The sequence below is a fragment of the Neoarius graeffei genome, chromosome 10 (genome assembly GCF_027579695.1).
Source record: "Neoarius graeffei isolate fNeoGra1 chromosome 10, fNeoGra1.pri, whole genome shotgun sequence".
NCBI classification, from domain to species: Eukaryota; Metazoa; Chordata; class Actinopteri; order Siluriformes; family Ariidae; genus Neoarius; species Neoarius graeffei.
In genome coordinates, this window is record NC_083578.1 from 18,287,420 (window position 1) to 18,307,626 (window position 20,207).

The 20,207-nt window shown below is 42.9% G+C and overlaps 1 protein-coding gene across 3 annotated transcripts in view; it reads right to left on the reverse strand.

Annotated features, from left to right (window-relative positions):
• prickle3 (prickle homolog 3) overlaps window positions 1-20,207 on the reverse strand; it is a 100,496-nt gene that overhangs the window by 22,974 nt on the left and 57,315 nt on the right. For 2 of the 3 annotated variants that reach the window (XM_060931425.1, XM_060931426.1), the window contains 2 exons: window positions 12,440-12,623; window positions 4,338-4,451 (listed from right to left, as the gene is read on the reverse strand). In XM_060931425.1, coding sequence (XP_060787408.1) covers window positions 4,338-4,451; window positions 12,440-12,623 — 298 coding nt within the window. Of the gene's footprint in view, window positions 1-4,337; window positions 4,452-12,439; window positions 12,624-15,722; window positions 15,817-20,207 lie in introns of those variants that run through there. The other variant, XM_060931427.1, reaches the window with a different exon arrangement.

Below are 20,207 nucleotides of genomic sequence, written 5' to 3' on the forward strand. Positions count from 1 at the left end.
ACTGGCAAACACTCTAACAACAGAGAGCTTCCTCCTTGCTTACCAGAGGTTCACTTCAATCCGTGGTCATCCGCAGAAGATCTGGTCCGATCCTGGAACAAACTTCATTGGAGCGAAACCTGTCCTGGAAGAAATGTATACTTACCTGAGACAACTGAACAAAGAATCACTTGAAGAGTATGCTGCCAAAAACGGTACCTGCTGGACGTGGAAAATCCTTCCAGCTGACTCACCCCACCGGAATGGTGCTGCCGAAGCTGCTGTCAAGGTCACCAAAAGAGCTCTGCAAAGCCTTGGTGGCGGAGGAGGCCTTACCTTCAGTGAGTTCCTGACAGTGCTTAAGCTAGCTGCTAACCTTGCCAACGAAAGGCCAATCGATGCCAGAGCTCAGAGCCGTGAGGACCGCATCAACTACGTAACCCCAAACACACTGTTGCTTGGCCGAGCCACACAAACTGGAGACTTCAAAACAGTAGACTACACCACCTACCCCTTCAAGAGACTGCAAGAAATGCAAACACAAGTTAGCCACTTCTGGAGGTCCTGGAGCCAACTTGCAGGTCCGAACCTGTTCATCCGCAGCAAGTGGCACACTGCAAAAAGGAATGTTGCCGTTGGAGACATAGTGTGGCTCTGCGACCAAAACGCACTGAGGGGGCAATTCAAGCTTGCAAGAGTGGTCAGCGTGAATGCAGACTCCAAAGGCATTGTCCGGGATGTCCATGTGAAAGTCCCCCTAGGTGGACGTGCTCAGGTGAAGACTCCAAAGCCAACCGAAAAGTCCTGGGACCCACAGGGTACCACACTGCATCGGGATGTGCGACGCCTCATTGTCCTCCTCCCAGTGGAGGAACAAGTCAGCAGAGACCAGCTCGCCTGATGGGTGCGATCTTCCCGTGTCGCGCCACACCAAGATCGAGTGGGAGGTGTTGCGGCGACCTGCCACAAGGAGTGCCTGAACGCAGGCTCACATGATTGACAGCTGCCTCCGCCGCTTCCTGCTACGCTGAATCGCTGCGCTACCAGCACACGCACGCTGCGCTGAACAGGCAGCCAATCACAACGCTAGTTAGCAGGGCAGCCAATAGCAGGACAGCGGTCGTTCTAGAACGCTAGGCAGAATTAACATTCAGTTTGTAACGAAGCAGCAGCGCAGCAGCTGCAAAGAGAATTCGCTACTAACACAAACTTTACAGCACATCAGGGGAAAAAGGACAAAAAAGGCTACCGGTAAACCCACTGAACTTTTTTATATGCAAACGCAGTAATCCATGGGCATGAGAAATGTTTGTTCCTTACCTGTGATTGGTTAAATGATTTAAACTTTCTTTATCAGTGGCGTGTAGTAAAATATCTTCAGTTAAACTGTCTGTGAAAGGGCTAATGGTTAAAACAGTTCTTAGTTTAAAACTGGTTTTCTGTTCATTTATTTCGTTCAGCAACATATTACCTGAATGATTAAAAATGGTAAAATATACTTAATTTACCTTATACATAAATATTTATATATTGTTGCCTAATTAACTTGGGCTTAGTTATAGAAAAACAAGCATTTATTCGCACATGCTTTGTTGTAGAAATACAGGCATTTATTCATACATTTATTTTATGTTTGTATGTTTAAAGGTTTTTCACCTTCTAGCTTCGGCTTCAAGCTCCAAGCTTCTAGCTTCTACTTCTGATTCTACCTCTGATTCTACTTCTGATTCTAACGTCAGTTCCACTGAAAACCAATAAAATACAAGAAGAGTGGAATCCTGTGTCCAAGTCCTTCCCTTTCAAGTGTGGGAAACCCTGATGCTCACATACACTTGACAGTAGTCATGTGATATTGCTGCTCACTTGCTTCGCCAATCTCTGGAGTCGTAAAATGCAGGACGTTTATCTCGGCAAAACATTTACACATAGGATACACGGTGTGTGTGTGCAGCAGCGAAACATCTCGAAACTCCAATAGAAATAGAACATTTTGCCCAGAATTAAACTTTGCAGTCGGGACCTTTAAACTATTTTTATTTTGATGGTAGAATATATGCATCCCATCCAGGGTATATTCCACCCAGTGTTCCTTGGATAGACTCTGGATCCATCATGATCTTCCTGAAGATCAAGGAATATTGGAAATGTGGTTATTTGTATTACTTCACATTTCATTTCATTTTTCTTCCCGTTTGTCATCTTTTGTGCTTGATTTTTACACATTGTGTAACATTCGGAACTGGCTGGTAATTCTGATGATTGATCACAAAAAGTGTGGATCGAAGGTGTGACCAATGTAGCCTCAGAGTGCTGAGATACTTTTCTGCTCACCACAGCTCAGCTCATCTAATCTCATCTCATTATCTCTAGCCGCTTTATCCTTCTACAGGGTCGCAGGCAAGCTGGAGCCTATCCCAGCTGACTACGGGCGAAAGGCAGGGTACACCCTGGACAAGTCGCCAGGTCATCACAGGGCTGACACATAGACACAAACAGCCATTCACACTCATATTCACACCTACGGTCAATTTAGAGTCACCAGTTAACCCAACCTGCATGTCTTTGGACTGTGGGGGAAACCGGAGCACCCGGAGGAAACCCACGCGGACACGGGGAGAACATGCAAACTCCACACAGAAAGGCCCTAGCCGGCCCCGGGGCTCGAACCCAGGACCTTCTTGCTGTGAGGCGACAGCACTAACCACTACACCACCGTGCCGCCCCTCACCACAGCTGTAAAGAGGAATTATTTGACAGGGACGGATCCAGACCGATGCAACCGATGCATGTGCATTGGTCAGAAATACATGTATATGTGCACCACTTGGCATCGGTCACGGGGCGTTTGTTTACTTTACCGCGAGCCGGCTACATGGGCTACATCCACGCTCAACCAACAGACCAATGGTTCAGGATCGGACCACCTGTGGTAAGCAATGATGCTTACCTGACCTCATCTCATCTCATTATCTCTAGCCGCTTTATCCTGTTCTACAGGGTCGCAGGCAAGCTGGAGCCTATCCCAGCTGACTACGGGCGAAAGGCGGGGTACACCCTGGACAAGTCACCTGGTCATCACAGGGCTGACACATAGACAACCATTCACACTCACATTCACACCTATGGTCAATTTAGAGTCACCAGTTAACCTAACCTGCATGTCTTTGGACTGTGGGGGAAACCGGAGCACCCGGAGGAAACCCACGCGGACACGGGGAGAACATGCAAACTCCGCACAGAAAGGCCCTCGCCGGCCACGGGGCTCAAACCCGGACCTTCTTGCTGTGAGGCGACAGCGCTAACCACTACACCACCGTGCCGCCGCTTACCTGACCTAATTACCTGTATTCTTACGATGCTTTGTATAGCATCACCCGAGACAAAGAATCTAGGACAAACCAATACAAAATGCTCCAGAAATTCGCCATGAATAACGAGCTGAGCTGTGGTCATAGCGGGTTGAGACCTTTCGAAAGGTGTCGAGGAAAGGTTATGTTGCCTGTAAAGTTTGGCAGGGCTCGGACTTATGGTGGCCGAGTTATGAATTTTTAAATCCCCGCGTGCGCGGCTGGAGCTAGGGCTCATATGAAAGCACGGCGAGTCACGCTTGCGCAGAGCTTCAGGGGTAAATAATGAGCCGAGCCACGGTCGTAGCGGGCCGGGGCTGCCTTCTTCAGAAAGGGTGTGCTCTATGCCCCTGTGAAAATCCACAGTGATCTGGTAAAATTTACTGAAAATATTTCGGCAAACGTGCATCTGTCAGATTCTTGGGCTGGATCCATCCCTGTTTGAGGAGTTTTGCTGTGAACTTGCGCTAATCTGGCTGTTCATCATCATCGTCATGCCATCTCTTCCCACGATGGAACATTTTTTGTTTTTCACACCATTCTGTAGGACTGTTCAGACCGTCGTGAGTGAAAATCCCAGGAGATCGGCAGTTTCGAAAACCACCTCATTTGGCACCAATAACCGTGTCACAGCCAGTCAATGAGATCATGAGACACCCCCCACCCCACCTCCGTTTTGATGCTTGATGATGAACATTAACTGAAGCGCTTGACTTCTTGATTACTTTCATGATTTTACACACCGTGGTGCTGTGACATGTGTAGAGGTGTTCCTAATAAACTGGACGGTGGTTGTGTAGTACATCTGGAACGGCAATTTGCTGATCCGTGTTAACCGACACGCTAACTTGGTGCTAAATTTGAAAGTGATTAAACTTAACTCTTGCCCATCAGGCCTGATTAATATGCAGAAACTCCTGATTAACATGAAGCCGAAGCTGAAGGCTTGGATTAGACCCAAGAATGTCAAAGCGTGATGCTCTGGGGTGAAGAAGTGGAGAGGATTCTGACCTCACTGTCATGGGCTGGGAGCTGATGAAGGAGCTGTTTAATGCGGTATCTTTCTCCGGGGCTGTTCACATAAGGTACCTTGTCCTCAGGAATACAGCTGAAGTACTGATATACCTGCAGACACAAAGGCATTGGGAGAATTATATACAGACGCAAGCCATTATTAAACGGTGGGCAGTAAAGGCAGCGTGTAAAGGCAGTGTGTAAAGGCAGACGAATAATGAGAATGTTCAGCACACTGTAACATGAGTCTTCTGCCTCTGTCCATACAGACTGGCTCCGTGAAGAGAAACGTGAGCTCTGAGAACAACACACAATAGACAATACACACTCGCTGGCTCAGTTACCATCACTACACTGTTTTGGCTTACTACAGACTTCAGACTGTTAGCACACAGCATACGATAAACTGTCCTCGCCATCGAGCTGCATGGAATATTAGAATTGTACACTGTTTATATTATATTTATATTATTTATTATATTGTCCTCTTTTGGCGGATGCTTTTTCTGTAATTGTAAAGCGACCCTGGGTGTCAGACAGGCGCTATATAAATTAAACAACTACTTCTTCTTCTTCTTATTATTATTATTATTAATATGAAGACGTACCGTATACAGTACGACAGGACAAGTTCCAAAGAATAAAAATACCGCATTAGAGTCGTTTTCTTGTTTAAGGTTTTGGACTGAATCGAATTATTTTCGAAAAATGCACTTGTATTTTATTCACGTCGATACGTCATAAATAATCCATCCATAAGGAAATTAAGCTGTGTGTTTGCTGCCTTGTAAAGCAGCCTCGAGTGTGAGAAATGGCCTACACTTAAAACCTTATCACTGAATACACAAAGCAAGCATTAACAAAGCAAGATCTTTACCGTCCTTCTGGTTAAAATAACATCTGATTTAAACCATTAAACAAAAGGTTCTCTTTGATTCATTAAAAAGGCTCATATTTTAATGAAATTCACTTCGATAAATATAATAATACGTCCAGTGGAAGATAAAGATTTCTATTTGTAAAGCAACCTCGAGGCTGAGGAATGGGCTAGAACAACAACATACCGAAAGAAACATTTATTTAAAAAGAATCAAATCGATTCTGATTCAGAATCGATTCGGATCCTTTACAAAAAGGAAGTTTTTTTTTTAGTAACATACGGTTGTGCTCATAAGTTTACATACCCTGGCAGAATCTATGATTCTTTGACCATTTTTCAGAGAATATGAATGATAACACAAAAACATCTTTTCCACTCATGCTTTGTGGTTGGGTGAAACCATTTATTGTCAAACGACTGTGTTTTCTCTTTTTAAATCATAATGACAACAGAAACTACCCAAATGACCCTGATCAAAAGTTCACATACCCTGGTGATTTTGGCCTGATAACATGCACAGAAGTTGACACAAATGGGCTTGAATGGCTACTAAAGGTAGCATCCTCACCTGTCATCTGTTTGCTTGTAATCAGTGTGTGTGCATAAAAGCTGAGTGAGTTTCTGGGATCCAGACAGACTCTTGCATCTTTCATCCAGCCACTGACGTTTCTGGATTCTGAGTCATGGGGAAAGCAAAAAATTGTCAACGGATCTACGGGAAAAGGTAGTTGAACTGTATAAAACAGGAAAGGGATACAAAAAGATATCCACGGAATTGATAATGCCAGTCAGCAGTGTTCAAACCGTGATTAACAAATGGAAAATCAGGGGCTCTGTTAAAACCAAACCACGGTCAGGTAGACCAACACAACTTTATGCCAAACAGCACAGAGACAAGCCTCAAAACTTCTGGAACAAGGTAATTTGGAGTGATGAGACCAAAATTGAGCTTTTTGGCCACAACCATAAACGTTACATTTGGAGAGGTGTCAACAAGGCCAATGATGAAAGGAACACCATTCCTACTGTAAAGCACGGAGGTGGATCGCTGATGTTTTGGGGATGTGTGAGCTACAAAGGCACAGGAAACTTGGTCAAAGTTGAAGGAAAGATGAATGCAGCACGTTATCAGCAAATACTGGAGGCAAATTTGCACTCATCAGCCCGGAAGCTGCGCATGGGACGTACTTGGATGTTCCAACATGACAACGATCCAAAACACAAGGCCAGGTCGACCTGTCATTGGCTACAGCAGAACAAAGTGAAGGTTCTGGAGCGGCCATCTCAGCCTCCTGACCTCAATATCATTGAGCCACTCTGGGGAGATCTCAAACGCGCAGTTCATGCAAGACAGCCCAGGAATTTACAGGAACTGGAGGCTTTTTGCCAAGAAGAATGGGCGGCTTTACCATCTGAGAAAATAAAGAGCCTCATCCACAACTACCACAAAAGACTTCAGGCTGTCATTGATGTTAGAGGGGGCAATACACGGTATTAAGAACTGGGGTATGTAAACTTTTGATCAGGGTCATTTGGATGTTTTTTGTTGTCATTATGATTTACAAATAGAAAACACAGTTGTTTATCAATAAATGGCTTCACCCAACCACTAACCATGAGTGGGGAAAAAAGTTTTTGTGTTATCATTCATATTCTCTGAAAAAAGGCCAAGAAAGCAAAAATTCTGCCAGGGTATGTAAACTTATGAGCACAACTGTACCCGTTCACTTATACACATTATAACTATTACATACACTCCCCGGCCACTTTATTAGGAACACCCATCCACCTGCTGTCTGATGCAGTTCTCTAATCAGCCGATCCGTTGACAGCAGCACAGTGCATCAAATCGCGCAGATCTTACAAATCAAGAGCTCCGGTTAATATTCGCTTCAAACATCAGAATGGGAAAAATTATGATCTCAGAGTGTGACTTTGACTGTGGTGCCGGATGGACTGGTTTGCGTATTTCAGAAGCTGCTGATCTCCTGGGGTTTTTCACACACACAACAGTCTCTAGAGTTTACACGGAATGGTGCGAAAAACAAAAAACAATGAGTGAGTGAGCGACAGTTCTGTGGGTGGAAATGTCTTGTTGATAAGAGAGGGTCAGAGGAAAATGCCCAGATTGGTTCGAGCTGCCAGGAAGGATATAGTGACTCATAGCAACCCTTTACAACCGTGGTAAGCAGAAAAGCATCTCAGCATGTAACAGTAGAAGAACACATTGGGTTCCACTCCTGCAGCCAAGAACAGGGACCTTAGACTCAAGAACAAGTTCCTATTAAAGTGGCCAGTGAGTGTATATACAGATAGAAAAAACCTCTGGTGATTGCTGACACTACTTTGTATTATCATTAAAATAGCACCTTTATATATTTAAACAAAGTAAGCTTTTTTTTTTTTAATAACCACTGTCAGTTTGTGATCTCATTCCTTTGGTGTCTCTTTTAAGTAATCATATTTCATGTGTGATCAAAATATCAAGAGTTCAGCTGAGGTCATTTATTTGGTTAATGTGAGAAATACATTGTATTGCGTTAAATCACTCTGTGATATATACTTTTATTTTTTTCGCAGTCCGGTTTCCATCAAATCGTGTGCTCTGATTGGCTCGCGAGCGGTCTGGAATCCTACGATCCGGACCCCGGTTACGGACCTTTGGCGACTCGGTCGTTCACAACAACAACAAAGATAGTAGCAATTTTTTGTCAACATTTATTTTCGCATTTCTCAGTATAATAGCATTAATTTTATAGCATGGATAGCAATAACGACAGTGTTCACAGCGAAAGTGAGTTTACTACCCTGATGAAGACGAAATAAAAGAAAACATTTCAGGAGAAAGCCGAAAACGAGCTTGTAGCAGATTTGTTCTAAATATGGTTTCCCTTTCGGGCGCTCTCATTTTCTGTTAGAATTTGGTAAAGAAAAAAAATATATATATTATTTACCAGCTTAAGGTCGGTCCGTATCATGAAATACCGTGACCTCGGCCTTGAATACTGACCTCGGCCCAGAGGTCTCGGTCAGTATTTTCAAGACCTGGGTCACGGTATTTCACAATACGGACCTCCCAGCTGGTAAATAATAGATATTTATTTTTTTCGCGGTCCGTTTCCATCAAATCCTGCGCTCTGATTGGCTGGCGAGTGGGTCCGTATCCTACGGTACAGACCCCAGTTATGGACCCCAGATACGGACCTCTGGCAACTCGCTCGTTCACAACAACAACAAACATAGTAGCAATTTTTGTCAACATTTATTTTTGCATTTCTCAGGAGAATAGCATTAATTTTACAGCATGGATAGTGATAAGGACAGTGTTCACAGTGAAAGCGAGTTTTACTACCCTGAGGAAGAAGAAATAAAATAAAACATTTCAGGAGAAAGCTCAAAACCTGTAATTTGCTAACGCCGAGCAAAAACATGGCTGAATCCTGAATGACTCAATTTTGTATAAATAGGGGACTATATAGGTGGCAAAATGTAGTTTTTTTCCTGCCATGGAAGTGCACTTGTATACCGAGGAGGAAGCAATTTGCATTACAGCCGTGAATGAGGATTCAAAATGAATACTGACCTCGGCCCAGAGGGCCTCGCTCAGTACTTTTAAGACCTCGGTCACGGTATTTCACCATACGGACCTCCCAGCTGGTAAATAACATATATATATATGTGACTTGTGTGGAACTCGAGGAATTGTTTTGATAAATTTGAGTACTTTTTATTTGTGAAAGTGTTGATATAATAAGAAAATCACACATTGGCTTGAAGATATGAAGTTTATCTTCTCGTGTTGAAAAACTCGCATTTTTCATATGAAATACATCACGGATCTGAGTGACATATTTCCCAATATTTCACTCTGATGTCACTCCCAGTGTTTTCCTGCTGACCAGACGCGTGTTGGCAAAATGGTGAACCGGTTCAAAATTAAAATTCTTTTGATTAACTTGCATATTTTTTTTGTGGATGTGTCCATATAATATAAAAAACATTACACGGTGGTGCGAAGACATGACATTTATCTTCTCATGAATATGTTCACCACTTGAAGATAAACTTCATATTTTCACGCAACCGACGGTCACCTCACGGAATCCAGGGACACATGTCGGCTGAAACGAATCCAAGAAAATCGCAAAACAAGCATTTTTTTTTTAACTTGTGATTTTCGGTTTTTTCCATAATGTGCAAGTTGAGATCTTGAAGAATGCAATCAGTATTTCAGATAATAGATTGTTTTGTTGGAAAAGCATACATTTTTTGTTGCAAATTGTCTCGTTTTTGTCAGGACTGTAGCCTGCTGGGGGTGTGTGGGTAAATTACCATATGGGCCATTCACGTTACGATTTAAGTCTTTTTTTTTTTTTTTTTTGCCAATCAGCTGTATGATACGAGCTGAGCTCGTGGCTACTTAAGCTGCATACAGGCATGTAATTTCACTATGGAATGAATATGGAGCAAGCTAAACAGAGCGCAGAGGAGCTGAAACACCTCGAAGCAAACAGACGCACGGTAGTTACATCGGAGATGACCATTTCTAGCAAAAAAAACCCAACCAAAAGATAGTGTTCTAGGACTACATATTCCATCGGAGGCATTGATGTGTGCAAGGCGACGTTTCTCTTTCTGATGGGGTAAGTTTATTAATCTAAGGCTGTGTGGTTATTTTTGCATGTAACGGAGAGTGTTGTGGTTTGGTTACATGAAACTAGCATTGTGTTAGTTGTGTTATCATCGTGCTATCTTTCTTTCTTACGGTGTGAGTAATTTTTCAACCACAAAACGTTAAAGTATACTTTAGGACTTATTTTTGTACTTCATAATTGTTTTGGGCATACTTTGCATGGAAGGAAAATTGACGTGATGATCTTTGTTTACATGAAAGTAGCATCGTGCTAGCTAGTAGGAGGTAGGGCTTTCCTTAATGTCATGCAAATGAGCACTATTATGTGCCCGCCCTACACCCAGAGTAGCTGAGAAGGAAAACTTTGAGGGCGATTTTCTCCCTTTCCTGTTTTAAGAGGTATGCACTTTCAAAAGGCCACACATTCTTCAAATATTGTCAGATCTCCATATGGAAGGCATCATTGGAAAGCTTAGAAACTGTACTTTCTGAATCTGTCAATAACTCAAAATGCCCCCGGGCTGACATGTGTCCCTGGATTCCGTGATCTGACACGGAATATAATTATATATACACACACACACTGGGGCAAAAAAGTATTTAGTCAGTCACCAATTGTGCAAGTTCTCCCACTTAAAAAGATGAGAGAGGCCTGTAATTTTCATCATAGGTACACTTCAACTATGAGAGACAAAATGAAAAAAAAAATCCAGAAAATCACATTGTCTGATTTTTAAAGAATTTATTTGCAAATTATGGTGGAAAATAAGTATTTGGTCAATAACAAAAGTTCATCTCAATACTTTGTTATATACCCTTTGTTGGCAGTGACAGAGGTCAAACGTTTTCTGTAAGTCTTCACAAGGTTTTCACACACTGTTGCTGGTATTTTGGCCCATTCCTCCATGCAGATCTCCTCTAGAGCAGTGATGTTTTGGGGCTGTCGCTGGGCAACACGGACTTTCAACTCCCTCCAAAGATTTTCTATGGGGTTGAGATCTGGAGACTGGCTAGGCCACTCCAGGACCTTGAAATGCTTCTTACGAAGCCACTCCTTCGTTGCCCGGGCGGTGTGTTTGGGATCATTGTCATGCTGAAAGACCCAGCCACGTTTCATCTTCAATGCCCTTGCTGATGGAAGGAGGTTTTCACTCAAAATCTCACGATACATGGCCCCATTCATTCTTTCCTTTACACGGATCAGTCGTCCTGGTCCCTTTGCAGAAAAACAGCCCCAAAGCATGATGTTTCCACCCCCATGCTTCACAGTAGGTATGGTGTTCTTTGGATGCAACTCAGCATTCTTTCTCCTCCAAACACGACAAGTTGAGTTTTTACCAAAAAGTTCTATTTTGGTTTCATCTGACCATATGACATTCTCCCAATCCTCTTCTGGATCATCCAAATGCTCTCTAGCAAACTTCAGACGGGCCTGGACATGTACTGGCTTAAGCAGGGGGACACGTCTGGCACTGCAGGATTTGAGTCCCTGGCGGCGTAGTGTGTTACTGATGGTAGCCTTTGTTACTTGGGTCCCAGCTCTCTGCAGGTCATTCACTAGGTCCCCCCGTGTGGTTCTGGGATTTTTGCTCACTGTTCTTGTGATCATTTTGACCCCACGGGGTGAGATCTTGCGTGGAACCCCAGATCGAGGGAGATTATCAGTGGTCTTGTATGTCTTCCATTTTCTAATAATTGCTCCCACAGTTGATTTCTTCACACCAAGCTGCTTACCTATTGCAGATTCAGTCTTCCCAGCCTGGTGCAGGTCTACAATTTTGTTTCTGGTGTCCTTTGACAGCTCTTTGGTCTTGGCCATAGTGGAGTTTGGTGTGTGACTGTTTGAGGTTGTGGACAGGTGTCTTTTATACTGATAACGAGTTCAAACAGGTGCCATTAATACAGGTAACGAGTGGAGGACAGAGGAGCCTCTTAAAGAAGTTGTTACAGGTCTGTGAGAGCCAGAAATCTTGCTTGTTTGTAGGTGACCAAATACTTATTTTACTGAGGAATTTACCAATTAATTCATTAAAAATCCTACAATGTGATTTCCTGGATTCCTGGATAAGTGGGAGAACTTGCACAATTGGTGGCTGACTAAATACTTTTTTGCCCCACTGTATATATATATATATTCTCTTGTATGTGCGATTCATAATTATTATGCAGGCCTGTCGCTCTGTTTTATTCTTGTCCAGTCTTTCACTCACTTCACAACATGTGAAAATATCAAATATTGTCGAATTTATCTAGTATTTCCTGATTACGATAAGTCAAATGTAAATCTATTTCTAGATTTAAAAAAACAAACAAACTAACTTCAAGCTTGAAATAGTCTTTAAAGCATTTATTTCTAGAAAGAAGCAAAAGTATCTACCAACAGAATCAGGAAAGCTTAAAATAAGTCACAAATTATTAAACCAATCTTATGTTTGGCTTATCATAATCTTCTAACAGGAAGTGAACGGTCACATCTAATATGGTTTAATTCTAGGAAAAGCAGCCGTGCGTTTTCTGGTACCTGGCTAGCTCAGCCACAAGTTATTAGTCTGAACATGGGAAAATTTAATATTTCCTGCTGCTGACCTGTTCGGGCTTGAGACCAGGCGGCACCCAGGCATACTCCTCCGAGGCGCATCCCGAGTCATCGTCCGAGATGGAGTGCCTCTGGAAGTCAGACACCAGCTTCGTCATCATCTTCTCCAGCTGCCCGGGCACAGAGCGCACCGCATGCTCTTCACGCACACACTTGCAGTGCACACAGATCTTCCTGTGGAAGAAGGAACAAAGCAGAGGAGGGGATTTGTGAGGAAATGGCAACACAGCATGTCCTTGGTGAATTATAGACTTTCGTGTGGGCCAACAAAAAAAGGAGGGATTTGTAAAAAGTACAAGAACAAAATGCTGCTGTAATTATATGGATGTACTGCAGCTAGTAAAAAGCCTTGCAACTTTCAGAGGTAACCTCAGACGTCACTGAATATAAAAAGATCAGTTTGGATGCCATTATTGAATCTAACTCCGAGAACAAACGAACATCGCACCATTTTCCTCATCTGTATAGATTACATTAGTGCGCCTTTCCATGGGTGGATAGACACAGTATCTGTCAAAACATGTCAGACTAGATTGCTAAAGTGCTCGTAGAAAGAGAAAATCCTCCTTTTTTGGCACAAGAGATGACAGTAATGTTGCTCTGCATGCCTCCAAAAAGATCCTCGCTAGCAAGAGGAGGAATAATGAACCCAAGGTTACAGGTTAGTATTACTTAAAGTAAAGCTCAAGCGATTAAAGGGATACTTCAGGCCTTGTCAATCTAACCCTCAGTCTCTTGTATCTGTAATGTATGTGCGATTCCTACAGACAAGAATTTCAACATATTTGCTTGTGCTGAAATAACAGAAACCCTGTTGGATTAAAACTCGTGTACAAGTCTAAGGGCACTTGTTGAAAGCTGTAAAAGTTGCAGAACACAAAGCAAACAGTTCTTACACTGGAACAATAAAGGTCTCTGGATGAGAAACATGACAGGAAGTTTAAGCAGAAAAAAAAATGTTAAAGGTTGAATTTATAAACACCTTCAACTGAAGACACCAACAACTGCCCTTAGATTTCCTTAGAGCAGGTTTACTATCCCTCCCCCCCATCCTTACGATGAAACGTATTGAAATTTTGTTTGCGCTTAAAGGGGTACCAAATATAATATATACAGTTGCTGATGTGACAAAGTAACGTATTCTTAAGTATTCTATCAAATTTATATACTAGAAAACAACGAAATATCTTGGTAATTGTAAATATAATAGTCGGTACGCTAAACGGCACAAGAGTCGCCATTTTTAAAAGACCGTGACGTCAGCCCTACCCACTGCACTAGGAGAGAAGCGTGTAATCATGGCGTCGGGCGCATCAAGTGAAAGCGACAGCTCTGTCGAATCATACGAAGAGATCCCGCAAGACACACTGCAAGCAGGCTATGGCTTAGAAGGGTACCAGTTTGAACCAGTTTGTGTAGCCGATCACTTACAATTCAGGGTTTTTTCTAGAAAAATTTAGTATGAGGGCGCTCACCGTGGCGAGGGAGCGAGGGGGGGGGGGGGAGATGGTGCCGGTTGTCCCCCCCCCCGCCGTGCAAAGCCTTTGAAAAATGCTCCAATGGGACATTCTGAGTATCTGAGAGGGAAATTGGAACAAATTGTCTGTCGACATTGAAAAAGAAAGAAGTAATCTTCTTCTGCCCCGGACAGTCTTTGGCTTTCTTCCGCTTCGTGCCGCGGGACGACATCTTTAAATGCCCAAGTGTCAACAAAAACAACTCGCGAACTACTTCTGTCAAAAGCTCCCGCGCCGGTGGGTGAAAGGTCATTCAGTCTCGAGAAATCTCGCTCTACAAGTCAGCTGACCTTGTATGTAACCCATGTCAAAGGTCGCGAGAGCAGCCGCGACAAGTAAACAACTAAACAACATGGCGCCTCAGTCTGGAAAACGCCAATTCGGATTGTTTTTGCACCGTCTGGCGGTGTATCTACTATGATTGGAATATTTTTGGAGCAATTATAACGTATTTGATGATCAGACACATTGTCACGTAGTGTTGCTGGGATGTTTTCACGGAGTCGGTAAGGGGGCGCACGCCGAGAGTAAGAGGGCGCAGCGCCCCTGTTCCCCTGTTTAGACGAAAGCCTGCAACTCATCCTACTTTCCGATTCGCACGTGCTAGTCCCAACCTCAATGAGCCAACACAACTGGGCACATACATACGTCATGAGTGTTACGCAGAGAAAATGAACGTGCATTCTGATTGGATAAAATTAATATCATGGCGGGCTGTTCAAACTGCGGAAATAGTTTGCTCGAGCTACTTTCAAAACACTATAACTTTCCAACCTTAGAACAAAAAACTTTTGCAAGTCTTGAATAAGGTTCGTTAATGTGTGTTTTATTGTTATATTTACTCTATATATTGGCCTCTGTTCCCCTTTAGTTACACCTTTGCTACAGATGTGTAGATAGAGATCAGGTCAGAAAACAACAGAGTATTCCTTTAATGATCTGATTTGTGCAGATTTTGATTCCTCCACTTTATCGTTACAAAGCAAGACTCCTAATGGGGCATGTAACAGCTGGATCGGTGTGCAGCTTGTCAGTGCAGAAACACAATGTCACACTGATGTGGTGGAGACGTGACATCATACGTAAGCCCCCTTGGCATTCCTCAACACTGTCTGACTCAATCATGACTCCTAAACCTTGTTATTACTCCTCTACTCCTCCACTCGCACCCCCCCCCAACACACACACACAGTGATATCTGTAGGGTCATCAGCTCAACTACAGAGGGATGACAAACTATTTATACACATTAATATTCCCTTCAGCAATTTCTCTACCGAAAAAGTGACTAATAAACTGGTAATGTATGAACAGTCCATCCTTTTAAAAAAAATAAAAATACACATTTTCTGCAACACAAAGAAAAATTCTCCAAATAAAACTGAATGATAGAAATGATCCTTTCCTCCGATACATTTCTACCTAGTAACCCAGATGTTCGCCACTCGCGCATACATGCAGCTGCAGGAGGATATGAACCACGTGAACAAGTTGGGCACGTTTCACCATCAATACCACAGCCTCCAGACCACACGCACATTTACAGCAGAAATTATCCGCCTCAGTGACAAGAACAACACAAATCAGTCAGTCAGTCAGTCAGTCAGTCAGTCAGCATTCTCACATGACAACAATCTCACTGGCATCCTGAACCGGTTTCAACCGTATCATTCACAAAACTACAAGTGCAGGATAACCGTTCTATAAAAAAGTGAAACGCTGATAAATAAAGAGGACATGAGAAGGATATACGCACTGAATGGGAAGCGGCTTCGGAAGCAGAATCAGTTTGTCAGGAGAAATACTGTTCTGGCTTCATTCTCCTCTGCCCTGCCTGTGACCCGGCAAGATCCGTCACTCTGTAAGAGCTGTAGTGTACTGACACGCCACAAGACCGATAGAGAGAGAGAGAGAGAGAGAGAGAGAGAGCGAGAGAGAGGAAAGGAGGGAGCAAGAAAGCTGGTCTAAAGATTAGTGGATGAGTTTTACACACCTCTAAAATGACAAATCCAGTCTCCACCCTGCTTTAAAACAGGAAATGACCAGTCCTTCTTTTGAGAGGAGTTTCTACTTCCACTTTTACAGTATTACATTTGAGAGCGAGCAAGCGTGAGAGAGAGAGAGAGAGAGAGAGAAAGGAATGTCAGGTAATAATGGTAAGCAGATGCCATGCTCCAAATAGCACTCGAGCACTCCATATCTACTACACTGGAGAGTCAGGAGCTAATACACAAAGTAAATATTTTCGTAATATGCTTGCTCATCATTCTGCAATAAATCAAGTGGAAATGTCGGTTCTCATGCTTTATGTGTCCGCCTGCGACTCACCAAAATTTCTGCCTCGCCCTCCCTCTGGACTCGCCTCAAATCACACAACAGCAGCCTCTGTTTCTTGGCACTGCGATGTGGCCGCCCTGAAAACCCTTTGGCTATGTAATCCACTATCTCTATTGCTACTCCTAGCACGTTTGTAATGTTATCACAGATGACGACTACCAAACACGCAGAAGAACATGTTGCTGAGCAGTACTAAACAAAGTAATGATCTATTTTTGGCTAAGCAGCAGCACTGAGCAACGTACTTGGATAATCTTATGGCGCTGACGGTGGCCTTTCCTCACAGTCACTTACTTCTTCAGCTTGTCAGATAAACATGATAAAATACTGACAATGGAGGAGATTTTATGGAAAACAGTGTTAAAAATATTTTTCTACAAAATGAGAACAATTTGGGGATTCCCCCCCCCAAGGTTCTCTTTTGTTGTTGTTGTTACCGGTACACTTGTGCATTCATGGAGTTATCCAAATCAACCAATTGTCTTGCAGCAGTGCAATGCAAAAACAAAAAACAAAACAAGAAGACAGAGTCATCTATATCCCCCGCCCTATATACCAACTATATACCGAGTTTCAAGATATTATTTGTCACATTTTTCAAGTTCTGCTGCAGTTAACCAATCCTACCTCATGGCATAAACCCACCAGACCTTTGGTCCAGGTGAACTAAAAATGAAAATTTCTTAGTATCAAAAGGCACATATTCATTACTTAATCAACACGTATACCAACTTTCAAGAGCATACCACTCATAGTTTTCAAGTTCTGCTCCGGAAACAAAACCTACCCCTAAGACTAACCTGAGAGACTAAGTCTGAAATTGTTTCCATGGAAACATGAAAATTTTAAATTTCTCAAATTTCTTCGTTTGAAAAGGCACATCTACATCACCTTGCTAACATGTACACCAAGTTTCAAATCCGTATCATGAATAGTTTTGGATATATGCTCCGGAAACGAACAATGCTCTTAGAAACTAAGTCAAAATCTATTTTTTTATGTAAAAATTTGAAAAATCCTTTTTTTTTTTCAAAAATCCAAAATAGCAAAAAGCACCAGTTCACATGTTGCTTGATATGTAGGTATACAAAGTTTCATGAAGATATCTTCAATAGTTTTAAAGATATGGCCCGGAAACAAAAACATGACCGGACGGATGGATGGACGGAACCCGTTTCTATATCCCCCGCCCGGATAAAAAAAATTAAAAAATTAAAAAAAAAAAAATCATGCAGATAGAGGAGCTTCAGGTAATGTTCAAATGGAAACGGCTTACTGATAAAAGAAATCAAGAGGAAAATATCCAAATTGGTTCAAGCTGCCAGGAAGGATATTCATATAATCACTCTTTACACCTGTGGTGAGCAGAAAAGCATCTCAGCATGCACTAAACATCTACCCTTGATAGCAGTGGTCTAGTCACTGTGGCACCTCCTCCTCACAGAGTAAGAACACAAAAAAAAACCCTGTCAACTTCCAAGGTATGAACTTTGCCCATGTAATTTCAATGATCTGTATGTGCTAACCTGAAATTCAGCACCTGCACAACACAATTCTTGATACAGATACCCACCCCAGTGAAAATACTAACATACGAGGGTACTTCAAAAAAGTTCTTGGATTCACCCAGAAATAAGGGGTGTAACTGTACACCGTAAAGCCTTATATCGCTGTCCACAAAAACTCAAATGAAAGAAGCAATCAAAGAAAAGAGGAGACGAAAGAAAGCTTCGAGCTGGTGTGCCATTTCTCCAGCACAATGCACCCGTCCACACAGCACAGGTGGCAGGGGCAGAAGCAGCCAAATGTGGCTTTGAACTGTTGCCCCATGCACCTTACTCACCCGACCTGGCACTGTCTGACTTCTAGCTGTTTCCCAAACTGAAATCCCATTTTCAGGGTGATGATGAAGTCATCCATGCTGCTGAGGAGGACCTGGAGGCTCAAAGTGTGACCTTCTAACGTGAAGGACATAGTGAAGCTTGAACATCGGTGGACCAAGTGCACTGAAGTTAAAGGAGACTATGTAGAAAAATAACGCAAGAACAATCCTTCTCCTGTGACATTTTCTGTGTGAGGCCGAGAACTTTTTGAAGCACCCTTGTAACTCTTGAACTTGAATTCCTGACTTAAATTCCCAGTAATTTATCCTATCCAATTTAGAAGTTGTATCTAGGGCTTGGGATTTCTAAACATCACTGTATTCAGGATAAATGATCAATAGCATGTGTTTTATAGAACCATAAGCACTTTGTAGTTCAAGGTTTAGGGTTTTTTCCCCAGACTTTTTTCACTTGGGGAATAAATAAATAAATAAATAAATAACCAACCTCAATGAGCCTGTAGCTCATACCGGCCAAGACGCTCATAAAATTGAAAACATGACAGGGGGCACCACCATCTTGAAAACTTTTATGTACACCCATCTGGGGAACGCTGTATACGAGTTTGATCGAAATCCGATCAACCCTGTAGGAGGAATAGCGATTTTTGTAAAGTGTGGAGAGATGACGATGGACTATGAACGGACGATGGACAACGCATGATCGCATAATCATGGAGACTAAATCTCATCTCATCTCATTATCTCTAGCTGTTTTATCCTTCTACAGGGTCGCAGGCAAGCTGGAGCCTATCCCAGCTGACTACGGGCGAATGGCGGGGTACACCCTGGACAAGTCGCCAGGTCATCACAGGGCTGACACATAGACACAGACAACCATTCACACTCACATTCACACCTACGGTCAATTTAGAGTCACCAGTTAACCTAACCTGCATGTCTTTGGACTGTGGGGGAAACCGGAGCACCCGGAGGAAACCCACGCGGACACGGGGAGAACATGCAAACTCCGCACAGAAAGGCCCTCGCCGGCCACGGGGCTCGAACCCGGACCTTCTTGCTGTGAGGCGACAGCGCTAACCACTACACCACCGTGCCGCCCGGAGACTAAATATCAGACTAAAATGAAGAAATATCTTTAAAAGTCCCAGGCATTTATTTAGTTAATCTTTCAATGGAAAACTGCTACTCGCAAGTACAGCTTTAGAAAAGCTGCTTAGGGATAAAAACAAACAGCTTCATCAAGAACAACACCTTCCTTGGTGGTATTGAAAACGGCTCATTTTTGTGTTTAGAAAAAGAAATTCAATGCAACACTTAAGGCAACCAAAGCTATATCTATTTTACCCATCCTTTACACATTATTGCCATTCAGTTCACCTCAGAAGCTGCTTCGCGACCAACAGGAAATGGGTTCTTGAACCAGTTCCATTCAGGATTTTTTGAACCTTGGTGCCTGCTAGCGAACCAGCCCGTGTTTTCACCAGTTTTGAGTGGAACCATTGTAATCAAGGACAAGCGACGTATATTGTACATCGCTCTTATCCAGAGCGATGTACAATATACCCAGAGCAGCCTGGGGAACCAGTTGGAGGTTAGGTGCCTTGCTCAAGGGCACATCAGGCACTCTTGCTGGTCCAGGGAATCAAACCCTGGTCCCAAAGCTGCTTGTCTAACCTTTAGGCCAATGCACAACGGAAGTAAACAATAGTAGCAAGATGGCAGAGCGCAATGATTACCTGCGAGCTTTTGTTCGGTTATTGCAGATATTTGTTTTCATTCCATTTTTTCTGTTCCATCCTCTTCCATTGTGTTCTCCAATGCTACGCTCTGCTTCCTCTCCAAACTAATGACACGCCCACTGATGTCACGGTTTTCACTGCTATATTTTGGTGCCAGTTGGGAACCAACTTTTCAGGCTTGGACTAATTTATTTTTGCTGAAATGCTCTGAACGGTTCAAAATTTGGTATTTAGTGCACGAACCAGAAAGGAACCCGTTCCCTGTTGGTGGAAAAGGGGTAAAAATGAAGGAGTTGAATACTAGCTGTATTCAGAGATC